At 35.7% G+C, this 19,507-nt stretch overlaps 1 protein-coding gene across 2 annotated transcripts; it reads right to left on the reverse strand.

Annotated features, from left to right (window-relative positions):
- Positions 1-1,371: 1,371 nt before the first annotated feature.
- Positions 1,372-18,256, reverse strand: LOC146160680 (ATP-citrate synthase-like). Of its 2 annotated transcripts, XM_083385737.1 has the most exons (27): positions 17,516-18,256; positions 16,576-16,761; positions 16,105-16,218; positions 15,912-15,988; positions 15,587-15,666; positions 15,468-15,520; positions 15,083-15,279; positions 14,388-14,586; positions 13,609-13,726; positions 11,584-11,741; positions 11,259-11,279; positions 11,076-11,090; positions 10,552-10,681; positions 10,243-10,360; positions 8,802-8,998; positions 8,081-8,157; positions 7,279-7,475; positions 6,282-6,363; positions 6,093-6,174; positions 5,551-5,707; positions 5,056-5,149; positions 4,140-4,294; positions 3,820-3,893; positions 3,400-3,476; positions 3,096-3,239; positions 2,688-2,801; positions 1,372-2,380 (listed from the first exon to the last, which is right to left on the reverse strand). In XM_083385737.1, the coding sequence occupies exons 1-27, from the start codon at positions 17,672-17,674 to the stop codon at positions 2,126-2,128; spliced, it is 3,330 nt and encodes a 1,109-aa protein (XP_083241863.1). In that variant the 5' UTR covers positions 17,675-18,256; the 3' UTR covers positions 1,372-2,125. The 2 variants fall into 2 exon arrangements, with proteins under 2 accessions (XP_083241863.1, XP_083241862.1); XM_083385736.1 differs by lacking the exon at positions 11,259-11,279 and having other exon boundaries at positions 17,516-18,255.
- Between the last annotated feature and the right edge of the window lie 1,251 nt (positions 18,257-19,507).

Consider the following 19,507-nt stretch of genomic DNA (forward strand, 5'->3'; position numbering starts at 1 on the left):
GGAAACCGTATGAGTTTCGAGTGTATGGATAATCTCGCTTTCCACTTTGGTATAGAGTTTGAGAACAGTTGTTTATACTCCTGGTAGTGGGGTAAACTAATTAGTTAAAAAAGCTACTTTGATATTAGACTTTCGGCAGTTCCAATTACGTAACATAAAATTTAAATTTTAAGGAAAGTTTATAAAGTTTTACCTGGATTTTTTAATCAGGTCCAATGCCTTTCTAACGGATCGGGTGCACTCGATCCAGTCTAATCACGCAAAGCGCGAATAAAGGGCGTTTATATTTGGTTGCCAATTTTTTAATTTAAAATGTTTTGCCACACATTAGGCACATAAAAGAGGTTCGCACATTGTTTGACGGCAATAATAGTCTACCTTCACAAAAAATGCACTCTATAGAGGTTATGAGTTTACAAGGCGTAACAACTATAGAAGGCAATAATATGGCATCTTTGGCAACAGGGGACGGTGGGTTAAGAAAAAGAAAAGGCCTTTAATTGTATGCTCACATGATCGATCCGAAAATGTGCGAACATATCGCCGTACACACATGCACAAAAAGGGTTTGTGGGGTTATGGCACAATGACGCCACAGAAATACGTTGTTATTCCCATATCATGCATGATTACAAATCGCCATGGTCTGAAAAATTTGTTTCGTGAAAAGTTCGCGTCGTCTGGATTCGTATTTTACCAAACTGTTATAGGCCTACGCCTACAGTCACTTCCATTACAAGGCATGACTGAAGTTTGACATTGTCGTTTTTTCTAACCATTACAGAATTTTTGTATGATCACGTCACACAAGAAAGTCCGCACTTATTTAAAATAGAAGTAATAAACCACAAACCGTTATTACACCTTGTGTAGACATGTATTTAGTCCTAGCAAACCTGTTATTGGAGAATGCGACGGCATTTTTGTGAAAAAGATTTTTAACGGCAACAATATAAAGTACGAAAAATCTAGTTTAGGGTGGTGGGCTCGTGGTCTACTATAGCGAAACGGCTGACTTCTGAATTGCTTCTGTATACAACACGCACAGTGAGTTATCTTACGTCATTTGACTTTGAGGAAACAACCCTTATTGATTTTCACCGATGAACCATCGACTTTTTGGATACCAATATATTTATCAAAAAACAAACTGGTTTGTTTCGTTATTTTTTGTTGTTGTAAAAACATTATTTAATAAAAAGAACCTTTTCGTTTGGCATTGATGGAGAGCAAACATTTGCCCCAACATGGCAGTTCAGAACTTTAATACATTAAATGTACGTGAAAGATTCCGACCAGATGCCTATCATTATGTTTACTCAAAATCTATGCTTTGCAACAATCCCATAAACAATATTCCTTGAATAAATATGGGCAAATTTGTATTGCGCTACAATCTGGGTACATCAAAATACAGCAAGCATATACGAAAGGCGCAACACGAGTTATGTTTAACAGGGGGTTGTCAAATTTGTGTTATGTACTACATCAGTTGACGGCTACTGCTATGCGGGAAGGATTACTACAAATTACAACATGTGCAGTGTACACGTATAATATAATATATCACCAGCGGAAAACGCATACGAAAGCCCAGGGTAAAAAAACATATCTCGTGGCCAATTATACTGCATTTACTTAATAAATTAGAGCAGCGAGATGACATTTAATATTATTAATTCAGTTGCCTAAAAGTTATAAAAAATATATCCATAAAAAGGACCACAACGCATTAAATTGACAACAAAGAGGAGCACCGTAGGCGGTTAAAAGCGCAAGACTGGTGACTTTTTTTTGACTGTAAGAAAATTAAAAATAATGTATCGTTCTAGTTAATACGAGATATAGTAACGAACGCGATATAGTGCTTTAAATGCGCCCTTTCCCCAGGAATATCATCACTAGTTATTGCATTGTTTAACAGTGCAGAATGCCGGATAAGACGTCGGTGGAATTAACCTCGCCTCGTTACTTAAGTAACCTAGGAAGCACGCGAGGCGTTGTTTGGCCGAGTGGTCAACTACCGGCAAAAAGGTTCACAGAGAGTAGCCTCGATACAACGAACAACAAATCGTAATACTCTTTCAGTCGAAAGTTTTGAAGCTGTAGTAGAGAAGCGCAGACATTAGGAGGAGTAGGTCTCGGGGAGCACGTAGCTGATGTCGTCCCATGGATGGCGGTACAGTCCCTGCTTGAGCCTTAGCTGGTCCAGGTAATGGCCGATGAAGCCCATGGAACGACCGAGGACGAAGACCCCGTTGAGCGCTCCGATCTGAACGTATTCCTTCGCCTCCTCCTCAGTGAAGCTGCCACATTCGCGCAAGAGATCCACGAATGCGACGCCGATAAAGCCGTCCACGTTCAGGATAAGGTTCGGTTTCTGGTTGTGGTGACATAGGTGGTCAGAAGGGTTTGCGATACCCGATTTAGCTATTTGATCGGCTCATTTTAGGAATTAGTGGAAATCGTAAACCTTGAGAGTTCATGTGTTGAGAATAAGTATACATATATATCGATATACTGATGTTGAAAAATGATCTGGCATAGGACGTTGGTTTACCCATATAATTTACTACAAAACTTTACAATATCTGAATATGCGAATAAAATGTTATGGTGAAACAATGATTTTTTATTTATAGAGCTTCAGTCAAATGCGTACGGACCTTTTAGGAGTTAGCCCTTACCTTAGCAGTAGTGATTTTCTCGACCTCAAGTGCATAGTCAAGCAAGGGATGTGTGGGGAAGTTGGACTGCACAAATTCCTTCAGGATCACCACCCGCTGGTCAGGGTTATTAATCTGAAAAGTTTCGAGACTTTATATGTTAGCTGTTCGAACATACTAAGCCCATGTGACCGTTTTTTTTCGGATAAAAATAACCCATCAACCTTTCAACGCTTCAGATACAAAGCCAAACTCGCTTATCTTTGTCTTCATAAGAATTATTTATTCTAATTTTTTTCGGCAAAACAAAGACAGGTTGAATGTTTAATGGTGTTCGTTTTAAACTACTGAACTAGGAAGACCTTTGAATTGCATAAATTTACAATTAGATCTATTAAACTAATATGAGTTTTTTTTTAAACTACCTACCGATTTCACACGATGTCCTATCCCCATAATAAGCTTGTGTTTCTTGCGCATTTCGTTGACAAACTCGTTAGGCAAGAGGCCTTTGTCGTAGGCTTCACTGAACTGTTTTGCAGCGCCGTCCAGAGCACCACCAAAACGATCGCCCTAAAATCAGAACACATTACAATTCCGTAACACTACGGTATTGAACTGCCATATTCAAAAAAATAAAAAAATGAACTGTATTAGAAACCTTAAAGAATCATACAATATTCAGCCATAGAGCTTAACCATTTATTATTACCATTACGTGTTATAAACTTACAATGGTGAGTAAACCGGAGGTGAGGCAAGATACGAGATCCTTTCCAGCGCGAGCACAGACAATCGTGTTGTGGGCACCTGCAACGTTTATTCATGAAAACTTTCGCCGCATGTAAACTTAAAGACAGCTTTTGCATTGCAGTATGCTTGTCCTGTACTAACAACGTTCAATAGTGTGTTGCAGGCGAACATAGAATTCAAATCCATTTCGAACTGTTTAAATAAAGTTATCCATCTAAACCAAGCGGATTTGGAAGTAGAATATTGTAACAAAAAAACGAAAAAAGTTTTGATTATTTGGGAATAAGGTAATTGCTTTAACAACAAAATTTATTTATTTTAAATATAACAATTTAAGCTGTCCCTAATGCAAAATAAACGACATTTGTAACAAAATTCAAACATAAAAAGTCTACAATACCTGACACGGCGGGCCCATGATCAGCGGTCATCATGAGACAAAGCTCCACAAACTTACAGGCATAGGACGGCAATCTAAAAAAACACTTGCGTCAAACGGACCTTCACATGTATTGTATTAATATCCCTGTTTTTATGTTGGCTTTCATTGTGTCGTGCTTAAACTTGGAAATTACGCACACAAAGCCTTTTATGAAGTCCGGGTAAGACGTTTATGTTAATAAAATCAGTTCTATTCTATAAAAAAGCAATAACCAACACATTTCGCAAATCAGAATTTGTGCGCTTTAAAAAAAACACAAACAGTAAAAGTTATATTACCTTTTCTGAAACCAAAGAAGTCCGAGAACACCCCCGATTCCTAGGTCTTCCTTGAACACTTGCGATATTGGCATCCCAGCGTACATCAGCTCCTGTCCGCGCTCGTCGGAAATGCTCGACATGAACGATGCCGGTTTGCGAATCAAACCCAATTCCTGTTATAAGACAAAAAAATAGACTTTTGCAAAATAAAAGCGATTTGCGGTTGCATGGTTTGGGTGTAAGGGAAATGAACTGTCATGAATGTAACTGCCGTACGATGTACTTTGTAGCTGTTTGCACATATAAGAATTGTATATGGAGAAATGTTTGAGAAAATTCTTCGAATACAATTTTACGCCAGAAATACAGTCCAAGTAAGTTCAAAATATAAATTAAAAATAAGGCCTAAAGACAAACAAAATGGAAATGCTTATTTTAAACAAAGATGGCAAGGTGGCATTGATACTAACCGGTGTCCGATATAGCTAACTACGAACCGGTAAAAGCAGTGGTTCCCCAACTTTTTTGAGTGCGACACAAATTTAAGTTTTGTACACATTCCGCGACTCACGACAATGACAAATATTATATAATATACTTCCAATATAGTTCCGTCATCAACTAAACTTGACTTGTGAACTCATTGAATGGGATGACTTGTAAGCCGCCAAAACTGCTTACGGTGTAATAGTTCAGTGTATGCTGGAATGAAACGAACTCGAACGAAAAGAATCAAATAGTGCATTTTTAAACAGATTTGAATCGTCCCAGTGTGACTATTGTTCTACCCTTTGCGACCTATGTTCGGATCGCAATCCAAACTAGGGAACCACTGGGTTATAATGACCGGCCCAATTTGTGCTTTTAGGATTAACCTCCTCATTGTGTCCTACAGAGGATCGACCACGCACAACAAAATAACGCATTAACATACGCGAGCCCAGTTGTAGTCCATTGGTACAGTGGGAGGGGGAGCTTCTTCCTTGGGGACGATAACACCGCGGTCGACGAGCTCGTTGTACACCTCGCTAAACAACCGAAGAAATAAGTTAAACCAAAAACCTGTCATTTCATGTTTCATCACAAAGAAAAAAAAAACATGCAAAGATGCCAAGCAAATTTTTAAAGGAGACTACACTTTCCTTCGTTGATGACCAAATTAAGTGAAACTGTGATTTTTTTTTAATTTACTTAAAATATCTTCAGTTGCCAAAAATTAACAAAAAACAACATACATATATATTAAAACCACTGCATTCGATAAAATCGACATTTCGCAGTTCACACAGACATTTGGGCAATACCTCATGCCATCATCAGTGTAAACATAAGGTCACTTTATTTTCCCACTGATTATATCGAAAAATCAACAAGCTTTTGATAATTCGAAGAGATTTTGGCGAGAGTATGTTAAAAACTTCCGGCTCACCCGATTTTGGTGTTGAGTTCGTCAAAGCTCACTGGAACGTGAGCCCCGGCATCAGCCAGTGCCTTGTTTTTCGCCACAGCCGTCTCACTGGCCTGGTTCGCGCACGCCCCCGCGTGGCCAAACTGCACCTCGGACGTGAACATCGTCGCGCATGTGCCTGTAAAAAACAAGTGGAAATATAATATGGCGAAAAACGACCAACGTTCGTCAAATAGCTATCGAGGATATCTTTGTCTTATGACCAACAGCATTAGTTTTTTTCGAGAGCTAAAAGTTTTTTAACGAAACGCTTTAAATCATGGCTTTACTAGAGCTTCGACTAACGAGATACAAACGACTGTCAACATTTGGTTGAACGTATTTCGCTTCATATGTAGTAGTAATTAATCTGATATTAGCGGAAATGTTTCACTAACAAACTTTACTGGTGACTTGGGAAGTAACAATATTACCTATTATAAAAAAACATTACTAAAACGCACATTAAAACAAAAAACTTGGAAGTTAGTTAAAGCGATGCCAAAAAGTTCCCGTAGACCTACCAATGCACCAGGCCACAACAGGTTTGGTGATTTCCCGTGACTTGATCGCGTTGCAAATGTCGTATTCCTCTGTTCCACCCACCTGTATACATAAACATTTGAATAAAGCAACTTAAAAGTTTATACACAAATCTAATTCAACACAAATTACACGAAATTCTAAAAACTTGTAATATATATTTAACCCACCTCGCCTAGAACGACGATCATCTTAACCTCTTCGTCTTTCTCATATCTCATAATGTGGTCCATGAATGTTGTGCCGGGATACCTGAAACATGTTAGAAACGTTAACGTTTGTAATAAGCAACTATAAAATAACGACTCGCTCGTCATGAGATAAATATGTTTTTTACGATAAACCGTATAGAACAAAATTACTATTTGGACGGCCTTACAAACAAATGTTTTTCGCAAAAACAGTAGCCGCCAGTATCCGCAATATAGCGATATCGACCAACTCATCCTATAGTCCCTTCACTCAACCTACCAGGACGCCTTGCGTCGCAGCTAAAGTGCACAACTCATACAAAGTTAATGAGATACATAGGTTGAATCCTATTTTATCGGGTAGGTTTTAATAATAGCAACTGAAGGTATACGCAATACATGCGTGGAATCTTGTAGTATAGGCCATTAGTGTCAAGTGCCCGGTTTCATTCCGTCTAATGCAGCGTTTTTAATAGAATATCTTGTTATAGCAAGACCTTTTGTATTGCAATTTGACCTATTTAGTTCGACATTGAGTAACTATACGTAAGGGTGGGGAGGTTAGCTGTTTGCCAAGTACAGTATACGTATGTTTGTATATGGAAATTAAAAAAGGAAATATTTTTAAAAAAGTAGCGCTTGTTTTACACTAGATCAAGGGTTCTTAAAAAGTTGAAATATTAGTATATAATTGAAAATAAATTAACTTTTCAATAAAAATAGTTTAATTGGCACTGAATGTATTTAGACTCTATTTAACGTTTACACTTTTTGTACCGTAAACACCAGATTTCTGAAGTCTTTTTGTATTGTTTCGACAGTTTATGACGTCCTCTTTAAAAAAAATCGCCTGCCCTGGTTCAGGCAAAGCAACAATACATTTTTTAGGGGTCCGCGATAAAAAAAAGTTTAAGAACCCCTGCGCTAGATATAGTCACCCAGAGGCGAATCAACTAACACAGCTCAAAAAAGCTACCTGTCGCCGCCGATTGCCACGCCCTCGCACACGCCGTTGGTGGTGCGCGAAATAATGTTGTTCAGCTCGTTGGACATTCCGCCCGACCTGGACACGTAAGCCACGCTGCCAGGGCGGTAGAGTTTGGAGGAAAGTATGTTGTCCATCATGCCTCCGGTGTTGCCGATCTTGAAGCAGCCCGGCTTGATGCCACCCACCTTGATATGGAAGTGCAGGGTTAGCTTACATCAGGGCTGGGAAGTCGGACTCGGGACTCGACGGAGTCGGTTTGTTTTGCTAAAGTCGGACTCGGGACTCGAGTAAGACTTCGTTAAACTACCAGAGTCCCGAGTCCGACGTGCGCAGTATCAAATTTTGAAACTGGTCGCAAACTGTAAATTGTTAAGGTGGAATAGCATACGGTGGAATATTTTTCAATTCTATATTGTGGGTGAGACAACCGTGGATTGCTGAATATTCACCTTAATTTAGTTACGTAAATGGCTGAAATACAGGCTTAGGAGTCGGAGCTGGATTAGGACTCGACGAAATCTCACATCTGGCTGGCGGACCCGGGTAAATTTTATCGCCGGAGTCGGACTCGGCTTATTTTCAACCGACTCCGCAGCCCTAGCTTGAATGCAGGCAAGTAAGGTTTTTAAGGTTTGACTTTAATGACCGTCGAGAATTTTTTTAAAAAGCGCCAAAAAATTGTCCTAAACTATTCCATTTAAGTACTAACTGCAAATTCACTTCTGTAGTTACGGAAGTTGGCTAAGAAATTTGGTCGTATGCATTCATTAAAACTTTAGAAAAAACTAACAGTGGCTGGTCCGATGATAGCAACGCCCTTCTCGTGCGCCAGCTGGTTGAGCTTTTTCGTTGCCGCCTCTGGAATGCCTGCGGAAAAACAAACGTCATCAACTTTACCGGAAAGGGAAAGCATCTACTTAGACATTCCAAACAAACGAGGTCAAAACAAAGATACATTTTGTCTGTAGTCATTCTAGCCCGCAATGTGCTTACCGAAGGTGTGTAAAATCGTCCTACAATAATGTCGCAGCAGCCGAAGGGAATTCGAACGCACCGAGTTCTAATTTATCATTGAGTGTTGTAACGTTGATTTAATTATAATATGTAAACAATTAACCCTGTCGGTTGTATGATTCATAGAAACGCAGGATCATCAAAAGTTACGAAATTATATTGAATCTGTGAAATGACACAAATTAAAACCTCCCAACTACACATTGGGTCGCAACGAAAGATCTAACTCAAACTTTGACCACAATACAATAAAGAAAATGTTTGCCACTGAAGCTACGTCAAATTTAGCAAAGCTTACTAAGGTAAAACACCTAGTCCTAGGATCATAATGTTTCCTAAACATAATTAATTAATTAATTATTAATAGTTTCAGGTGTGGAAAAGTGAAGCTAATAGCCGAAACGGTAACTGACTTGTAAATTTTCCGTCCAGCGAACAACAAAAATAGTAGCGCTTTGGTCAGGCCAGCTTAACAGACAAACAAAACCCAAACGAACCCTCGGCAATGATTGCGATGGTTTTGATTTGCTTGTAGTCGAGCGCCTCACGCGTGCTTTCTTCTGCGGATCGGAGCGACGCGAAGTTGATGAGGACGTCGGCCTCCGAGTGCTTCTGCATGGCGTCCTTCATGTTCTTGTAAACTGGTATAAAGATCTCCTTGTGGCCCCAGTAGAACTTCTGCTTGTGGTCGCCGCTGTGGAATTAAGTGACGACACACTTTATGACATTACTACATTTGGCTTTACCTGGTAACTTGTTTATTTTATGATTTAAAGTTTAAACCAAAATATTTTGAATACTGGAATAAGTATTTTTGTCCGACGACTAACGTACAATGGTCATACCATTGTCAATTCTGATTTCTGTGTTAACATCAGACTGACGCATTACTAAATATGTTAGTGATAATTGGGGCGGTCATTTTTTGTGAAAAAGGCAAAGTTTTGTCAAAATTTTCATCTTAGGTCAAAATTTGTCCAAATTATAACAACAGGTAAAAATCGTTTACAAAATGCACTAAAAACGTTAACAAAATTAACAAACACTGTAGTGACCGCGCTTATTGAAATTGTCATCAGTTATCAAAATTTTGCTTTGATTTACGTCTAACAACATTTTAACTGTATTTCCTTCCTTAAAGCTACGGTATCTGCGACCGGCAGAGATAACGGCACAGGCCTGGTTTATCGAATTGGGTTCAGATCCAACTTCTATTTTTGCTTCAGATAGTTGTTTATCTCCTTTTTGGACAAATAAATAGAAACGTATTTGTTGAGTCTATTTTGGGTTTTTCAAGCAATGTATTCCTTATAGGTCAAAATTTAGGTCAAAAGTTTAATTTTATATGTCAATATGTCTTATTTTTAGTTCAGAAATTATCGCTCTAGTGATGATAAGTCAGTCTTGACTTAAATCGAATAGTTAATTAAATTCGCTTTTCGACAGCGACTTTTTAAATATATTTGGAAAAGGCGCGTCAAGTACTATTTCCCTCTCCGAGTTTCAAGTATGCCGGCGTCACAATTGCAAACAAACACAAAAGCCACTGTTTGTACGCGCTACAGCAAGGCACAGACTCGCACGACAATATTCCCACGCAATAAGTCTGACTAGCTTACACATAAATTATCCTGAACACAATAAAGTTTTTTTTTTAATCGAGATGCTGTGTTTTGCGTGCTTTATATTGTTTAGCTATTACAACCGCACCATCTACTCTAATTCAGTCAGCACAGAATAAAAAACATCGTTCTTGTGTATACATCTCGTTATAACAGCGGTTCTTAACGCACAGTATTTTAACGATTATGCATCTATACAGCCTACGTAATAAACTTGCAACTTATTCAAGAGAAATATCGGTAAACTAAAACAAGCCTTCAGGTAAAAGCTGTCGTAAAAAGGCGAAGAAGCGCTGCAATAAGGTATTGCACTTACACAAAAGGGTAAACCATGGCAGCAACCGATGGACATTTCCTGGAACAGACGAAATCAAAATCGAGCATTCCCTGCACAGCCCGCGACTGCAGGCCCCACACGATCGCCCTGGTTTTATCTTGAAAGTAAAATAAACGCAAATAAAATATTAGCGACTGGGTATAATGTCGAAGATTCAGTAAAATTGATTACAAAAAATATTTGTTATGGACGTTATGCTATCACAAAGAATAAAATAGCATTAAGCAACAAAAAGCGAGGTTTGTTAAAAATAGATAGAATATTTTTATAGTTATCCATTTGGCTTACTGGAAAACATTGGTCTGTTTGCCACTTTCAGAGCTACTTTCTTTAAAGAAATGTCGCTACATGCATCACCATTCGCCTGACCCTTGCTGGTGGAAAACGAACCGGTTCTTGATGTCTTTGGAGTTGGGGTCTAGTTCAAAAACAAAATATAAATTGCAAACTGTTTTTTTTTAAGTCAAACACCTTTTTTTAAGTTAACAAGTTTCCTTGTACAGTAAAAACATAGCTTATCAGCACACCATTCACCAAAAAATATTTGACAGAACACTAATTAGGATAAAGACATGCACGAATGTGAAAACACACAAAAAATAAAGATAACACACCAATTAAAAAGGATAAAATCAGTCAATTGTTGCACCATACGGTTTATTTAATTTTTTTACAATAGGTGTTTATTTTTTAGGTAAGTGATATTTTTAGGTAAGTGATACATTTTTACAAAGCAACCACCTCAAATTATAGATTTCAAATTAGACCTTGAAACAACTGCTACACACTATAAAAAACACGAATAAAAATACCTGAGATGTTTCATCCTGTAGATTAAACAAATGCATTTGTATTTTAAGGACACAGTGTAACATTAATTACCATTTAAAAACATGCCATAAACATAAACAAAAGAACATTTGCAAAAACCATGGCAAGATATAAACTATGGCAACATAGTTTAACGAATGAAATAAGAACAATACAACAGAAACCTTCAGCAATCCTGAGTAAGGCTTAAAAAACAAAACAACCTTCTGATTAATACTTGTGGAGATAAAGAAATCTAAAAATTAAATCAAATATAAATAATGTTTTTGGAGATCTTTCTAAATTTAAGTTTCTGTGAAGTTTAAATACAAAAGAGAAGCGAAGCCTGATAAAAAATGATATAAATAATTTAGATGACTTTGATTTTCCATTACACATGTTTAAGATGCCCTAGTTTAATACTGTTCTAACACAAAATATATAAGATCAACTATTTAAAAAAAAACCCATGAAGAAAAATTGCAATTAACTTGTAAGTGTGATACTTACAGTGTTGCTAGAGCTTGCTCCAAGCAGAAAGTTTGCGGTGTGTCCTGGGTCATTTGGCGGCTGGTCTGGAATCACAGTTTTACCCAATGCCATGCCAACAATGGCTGTCATGTGGGTTTCAGTCCCAAATACATGCACTGGAACGCCCAAGCTTTGTCCTGTAATAATGATTCAAGGGATGTGAATAATGGCAGCCAACATGAATTACCAGAGAAACATTTTATAAGCAATTACATTCTTTATAGACAAAATAGTGAAATAAAAGATTTGACCAGCTGTGTGCAAACCCTTTAAAACCGAAAGAAGATAAACAAACATTTCACATAAGAGTGTTACCTCCTTGTATTGATGTTTCACAAATATATTTTGTATGCAATGATAACTTAAAACAATACAGCCCCCCCCCCCCCCCCCAGGTGATGGGAGTAACTTATCCCAATAAGAAAGAAAGGGGTGTACAACCAAATATAACCTTTAATCAGTATATATTAGTTTGTTAGGCAGTTTGTAAAACAACCTAGGATGTAAGATGTAAGCTGTATAGTGGTCAATTTAAAAAAAATATCAATTAGCAATTTTAAAGACTTAACAACTTCCTGAATGCCTTAGACAATTACCACACGCACACACAAAAACAAACAGATACAAAAACAAACAGATATAAAGCTTCGCATTTTGTTTAACTACTGGGTCCACTTTTTGTCAATCCCAACAGGTACACATCAGTAAAAACCTTGTTTGGTTTATGTTAAATAAAAATCATGTTAGAAATAACAAACAGGTTCTACTGAGAAATTTAACGAACATTTTAAATGTCTAACTGCACCTGCATCTCTAACATTTTTATTTTAGGCATGTCATATTGTCATACATGAGTGGTCAGAAATTTATTTTTATTTAAAATCAAATACAAATGCCGCTTTAGGTTATGACCAACCAAGAAACCTTCATCTTTGGGAAATTTAATACATTTGTCAAATATTACCAGATAATAATGTTGAGTTACCACCTATTTATGCAATACAATGCAACTCCTAAAAACCAAAGCACTTAAAGGCTTATGTAGATCAAAGAACCACTTCAAAGGCCCCTGGTTGACAAATCAAATGTTTTCTTATACTGAGAAACTATTATATAAATCCAACTTTAGGTTATCTAAAACAGGGGCTCATATATTTTTGGCGTAACCCTAAACTATTAGTCCCAAATCTTCGCGACCCAAATTCTTTGCGAGATGTTTTAATCGAAAAGCTCTGTTAGAACACCCCAAAGCGTATAGAGACTCAAAAACCATGTAAAGTTTTGCTTGAAGAACATAAAAATAGCGTATTTATGACGGCAAAGTTTATAAAAAAAATTCATTAACTTAATAAAGTAGTTTACGTTGGTAAAATTTGTAATTAATGTTCAGTCCATAAACAAGTAAAAGATTTACGTATTAAGAATAAATTATTTAGATTAAGTTTGCATAACTTTCAAAGAGCTTAAGACACTTTGGCTAAAGAGAATATTAGTAATTGAATAAAACACATTCCAGCTAAGGATAGAGTTTGATCTCGGTAATTATAATTGGTCAAAAATAGAGTTAATACAAATGTGAAATTTTTGCTGCTGGAATGCAAATTGTTGGTTTAGGTAAACAGCAGTTTCAATTTAAACAGTTAACGGAATATATTTAAAGACATTTGCAAAAAACATTTAAAATAATTAGAAGTGTACTTCAAAGAAAAAGCAAAACATTAACTTTTAAAACTACAGTAAAAATATTTGCCATTAGAATTCAAAATAATTGAATAAAAGTGTAGTTTCATGGAAAAGCGAAACATTAACTTTTAAAACTACAGTGAAAAATATTTGCCAAAAGCATTTAAAATAATTAGAAGTGTAATTCCATGAAAAAGCAAACATTACCTTTAAAAACTACGGTAAAAGATATTTGCAAAAAGCATTTAAAATAATTAGAAGTGTAATTTCATGAAATTGCAAAACATTAACTTTTAAAACTACAGTAAATTGTTTACCTACCAACTTCCCGCATAACCCTGAGACCTTCCTGGTAGTTGGGGCCACCTCTGCGCACAAATATTGAAACCTTGTTTTCTTTTAATTGAGTTTGAAATTGTTTGAGGGCTCGAACAATTCCCTAGAAAAACAAACAAATCACTTCAGATAAACTCAAAGATTAAAAAAGAAACCTGCAGTAAGACCAATCAATAATAGGGGTGTTCTATTCCAAACCAGATATTTTATACAAAAGCACTGGGACCCAATCAGATTAAGGTAATCTTTATCATTAAGAGGTTCAGTTACGAACATTTGTTAATCTGCTTTTTTAATTTACCTTTTAAGGTAAATATTGCTGCATTTAATTGCAAAAAAGACTGAAATGTTTATATTAATTTGGTATCCAAAATTTAACTTGATTGCATTGCAGGTTTTTACCAAGTTGCTGTCATGAGTAAGTACAAACTTTTTTAGTATTATTTGTTTTTATAAATTAGGGATAATGCTGACAATAGGGTAAATCAGGTCTGCACAACTCAAACTGGTACAAACAAGGGCTGCAACAAGCCAGTTTAACTTTGTGGCAGGCATACTAAAGTTAATATAACCATTTTTACAGGCATATAGTGATCTCAAGCAAACTTGTCTAACAATATGCAGATTAAATCGAATTTAATTTATTATTTTTACTTTAGTTGCCATAATTTAAAAAAAATCATTTTCTAAACCCAGTAAATAAATGGTAATATTTTGGGGACATAGCAAGAGGTGTAAAACAGGGAAACAATGGCAAATTTCACCTTAAAAGTGGCAGCAACATTTGTGAAGTTTGCGATACCACCACCAATAATCAAGACTTTGCCATCATCTCTTTTATTCCGCGTCATTAGTGAGAGAATAGTTCTGGCATAATCATAGGTTTGTTGTTCGCTGGGCGCTCCACTGTATTCACCATAGTTCGCCAGCTCACTTGCTCCACCAAGGTCACAGATTGTGTCACTACAAAGAAATTCTTTCTCAGGGAAGGTTTGGTTGAACAAATTTGATCAACAGATTATGTAACCAAGTTTTAAAGTTTAATATTGATAAATCCTATATCAAATGAAAGGCCATGACAATAAAATAAAAAGAAATGGCTTTAAGTTGTATATGTTGTTTCGCTTTGAAGCCTTTTATTCTATCCAATTTTATCATTCTATATTATTTTTTAACACACCTGACATAAAGCAAAGTTTACAAAGTGACATAAATCAGTCGTAAGTTTCCAGCAATATGCAATACTGAAGTTACAACTTGAAAGATACAAATTGTAGCCTACATTGATTGAATTGTTGCAGCTACAAATTAACAAATTAATCAATTCTACTCAGGATCAATAAAGCAATCCACTCAAATAAATATTGGTAAAATTAATTAAAATGACAGCACATGTTCATTAGCTAATCCAATTAGGAGAATACACAAAACCCAGGTGTCATTAAAGTCAATTTTGTACCTGTACACCACTGAGGCACCACCACCTGCAACCATTGTCCATATTCTTCCAACAGGATTGAGAATTGTGAGTTTGAGAGAGGCCCCGCTTTTTGCATCTAGGTCAGCTATATAGGCCTCTTCTGGGTAAGCCTCACGGCCAAAGGGGGGTGGAAAGGTGACAGGGCCCCATTGACGGGAGCACACAAACTCAGCACACTATTGTACAGAACTCATTACTAATCAGTCATTCATTAACATAAATAAATATTTTTTAAATAAATTTTGTCATAAAAAATGTGAAAACTATAGCCAAGAGATTTTATATTATAACACAGTTTTTCAATTTAAAACTGTTTTTTGGTGTAAAATTTCATAAACACCAATTTGCACCTAATCTTACACACCTGATCCAACTTTGCAGCTAAGTCTAAGACGTATATGTGGCCACCTGTGACAACTAAACAAAAATGGAAAAACCATTAGAAAAATATAATAAAAACCAATTGAAAACAATATTTCAAACCTAAAGGGTTGATTTCCAAGTATGTGAAATTGAGTGTTTCATACACCTGATAAAGGCTAATTATAAATGGTTCCAAAATCCTGCAAAACATAAAATCGGATGTAGTAACAACTATCAAAACAAGAAAAAACGATTTTTTATGATAAACAGTGTGTACTGTCAAGTCTTACTATTTATCATTTCCAGGAAATATATAGCTGTCAATTTAAAAACAAGCATAAAATAGGATGTCATATATTGCAGTGTTTGACACAATTTTTAATTTGACACCTTAACGTGATAAACCAGATTTTACTAATGACTCGTGCATTATCAAACTAATCACCTTTGGTTTTCTTTAGAAACCTGGTTAAGAAGTTTTGAAGTTACTTCGTTGGAATCAATGGCCTCACCAGTTAATATCTAAAATAAAACAAGATTTTGCTTAACTTTAAACAAATTAATTAATTTTATAAAAAGGAGGCAAATCGGTGCAACATATAAAAGTGTTTGCAAAGATATAACTCAGACAAAATTACATCTATCTTATTTGCTTTGGCGTCAACATCACCAACATCGACTCCACCCTCATGATAAAACAACACTGTGTCCACATTTCTACTGGAGTGAATGCAAACATAGAATTCCTCCTCCTGTAAACACAACACAAAGATTTACTACAATTAAAAGTATGGACGGAAAAAAATGTTAGTCTAATTGTGTATTTTTTCTATACAGTCATGTTAATACTGACAAGCCACCACTTATTGATTTTTTTTTGGGAGAATAATCAATGTCAATTAGGTGGTGGAACAAAACTCTTTGATGTCATGATTTTTACATTTTTTGCTAGACTGGATGATTTTGTATGTATATTAAAATAAAGTTGATTAATGCTATATATTTATATATAACACTTCATGATTGACATACACAAAAAAATTTGGCTTATCCTATATTTAGCTAGTATACTGTAACTATGACACACTTAACATAAAAACAATGTATACCTGTTTGTGGGCAACAAATGGTTCTATGATGAAATTCTTTAAAACACCAGTGGTTTCACCAATATTTATTTCTTTGCCCATATGTTCTGACAGCCAAAGTTTTACACCATCAAAGTCAACATTGATTTTTATCAAACCAAGTTTACCACGTCGCTTTATAAGTTGGTCTGGTTTCACAATGAGTTTCTGTAAAAAAAAACATTTCAGGTAACATTATTCAAAATAGAACAAACTGTGCTCCATGGACACACACAAACTATAAACAAATGTTATGCAGCACCCACTAAGCCAGTGGTTCTCAACCTTTTTGTTTTCGCGACCCCCTTTTCAGTTTTTTTGTGTATTACACATAAACCATATAAATTTTGGAAAAATGTTCACATTTATTTACAGATTGTTTTAAAATTAAGCAGAATGTCCATAAGTAAAAAATTAATTTTACACTTTTTACGTAATAATGGAAAACTGATATCCTGAAGGGTAAGTTTTTATAGAAACTTATATTATCTCGCTTTTAACTGAATTGGTCGAGTGAGCAAAAAATGTTGTTACAGGAAAATTAAATTTTATTGAAATGTAATTACATAGAGTTTTAAGTGTTATAAAACGGTTCCTTAATTGCATATAGCCGATGGAGTCATGCTATTTAGACTGGAGTCATGCTATTTATTGAATTGAACTCAATGGTGACGTCATAAACCTGACTGGTTCACCAAAATAAATGAAATTTACACAATTGTTAAACTAGTGGTGGTTCTTGCTCCTTGTACTGCTAATTTTGGTTTATATTGTTTATTTTTTGTTAATTATGCGTTTAGCTAATAGTACACAGCGAACCTCTTGCGACAATTTGCAAAAAAATGCAATTTGCAAAAAAATGCTACTATATTCGGAAGCAATAAAACCTGAAAATTTTAGTTTTCTATATACCATGAATTACCTCCGTAAGAAGCCAGGGATATTCTGCTGGCAAAGCATCAAGATTTGTGCTGTTTCCAACACCAACAGACCTCAAGCTGTTGGCTACTGAAACATTTCCTGGCAAATTTTTACAGACTATTGTCTTTGCAGTTAATTCAAATATAGCTTTGGCAGACATATTTTACAAAACTGGTCAAACTGCAACAAGTAGATAGCAGCTATACTGTCTAAAAACTAAATCTTAGAAATAACATTTTGGAATAAAATTATCAATAAAAACATTTATCTTTACCTTATAAAAAAATATTTTAGTTGATGGAGTGTTTGCAGCCAATTGCAGGGCTCTATAACTATTATTACCCTTATAAAGTATAACAGCTTCATTTTGTACAGTACCTCAGAAATGAAAAAAAATTTTTTTTAACTATTTCTACACACATTTGTCAAAAATAGGATTTTAAAAATTGACTTTCCTTCTTTTTATCAGGATTTTGGCAGTGAACCGAAAAGATATATTAAGATTAAAATTTACTGTGGTAATAAAAGGTGAAACACTGGACATAAAGGACAAGTTATACACGAATGCTAACAGATTGACCTAAGCGTTAAAATTAATAGAATAGATCCATTAACACGGCTGTTAATAAAGTATATACTAACACAATCATATTATCGCAGAATTGACCAGTCAATCTAACTTGAACTATAAAACGTATCCTCTAAGACTAACTTACAAAAATTTTGCGGATAACGTTGACTAGCACCTATAGTGCAACAACAGTACAAACCAACTGGCCGACCGCGCAGAGTCACAAGTGAAATGCAACAACAGTTTTTCAAATCAGCTGATTATCACACCGTGCTGTGGCTACTCAAGCGTAGCCGTAATGTCACGTCCCGCACGCACGTCACTCGACGCAAAAACGCACAATCATTCGATTCTAATTTTGTTACAATAGTCCCTAGAGTGCCAATCTGGTTTTAAAAGCGGTGTAGTGTTTATCAGAAGAAATTGACAAGAAACTAGTTAAACAGTTTTGCAGTAGGGAGAGCAAAAACAAACCACCATCTTGAAATTTGTGTGGTACGAATTTTACATCCCTAAATACACAACGAAATTCTCTTAAACAATCCAAAATTTTAATTTGAAAAAACGAGATAATAAAAACCCCAGGGAGTCGAACTGAAACCGAACCGGAACTTTATGAACCGGTTTTGGGTCAATTGTTTCCGAACCGTAACCGAACCTGAACCGGTTTTTATAAGATTTTAAGGAGCCGAACCGGAACTGAAATGAATAATTTGAAAGTACATGAACCTTAACCGCCCGAACCTGCAAATAAAAGCGGTTCGCTCCTGCATGACGTCACAACTTCTATTTTACAGAGTCAAGTTACGCCATGTTCGAAATTTTATGAAAAAAATATGAATATTTGAACGAAAAAATCGAAGATATTTCAACAGTGAGTTGCTGTTTTTTAATAAGTCCTGAACTTAGATTAAATGACTTACAATTCAAAGATTATTCTCTACATTTATCGACCCACATTTTGTGATTTAACGCAAATTATATTGTATCTGAACCGGAACTTTATGAACCGGATTTGAAATAACGATGGTTGAACCGGAGCTGAACCGGAACTTTTGAATTCCTCCGAACCGAAACCGGAACTGAACCGGATTCCGAAAAAATCCATGAACCCGAACCGAACCTGAACCGGAAAAGTCAAACGGCTCGACTCCCTGAAAAACACTGCTTTAAAATATCTTTTAATCTTTGATAAGATCACTTATTGGTATTACAGGGGTGAAAGAAGAATATTTTTCATAAAAATTTTACAGATGACGTCACAAAGTTACGTCATCACGGGAAGTTTAAAACTAGTTACCATAGAAAACCCAAAGTTATTGTTCGATGTAGTGCAAAAATAAAATATATCAGTTTTAATACCGATTGCTAGAAGAAAAAAACTTTTTTTACCGGATCGCCGTTCTGAACCGTTCTGACTTA

Source organism: Ascidiella aspersa, chromosome 3, assembly GCF_963924565.1.
Source record: "Ascidiella aspersa chromosome 3, kaAscAspe10.2, whole genome shotgun sequence".
Lineage (NCBI taxonomy): Eukaryota > Metazoa > Chordata > Ascidiacea > Phlebobranchia > Ascidiidae > Ascidiella > Ascidiella aspersa.

Excerpts from the sequence above, each read along its gene's own strand:
- LOC146160680 (XM_083385737.1), bottom strand. The coding sequence starts at position 17,674 with ATGTCTGCCAAAGCTATATTTGAATTAACTGCAAAGACAATAGTCTGT. Across the intron at positions 14,587-15,082 it reads GGTGCCTCAGTGGTGTACAG|TGACACAATCTGTGACCTTG; the intron begins GTACAAAATTGA and ends ATTTCTTTGTAG. Across the intron at positions 8,158-8,801 it reads CATCGCAATCATTGCCGAGG|GCATTCCAGAGGCGGCAACG; the intron begins GTTCGTTTGGGT and ends GTTTTTCCGCAG.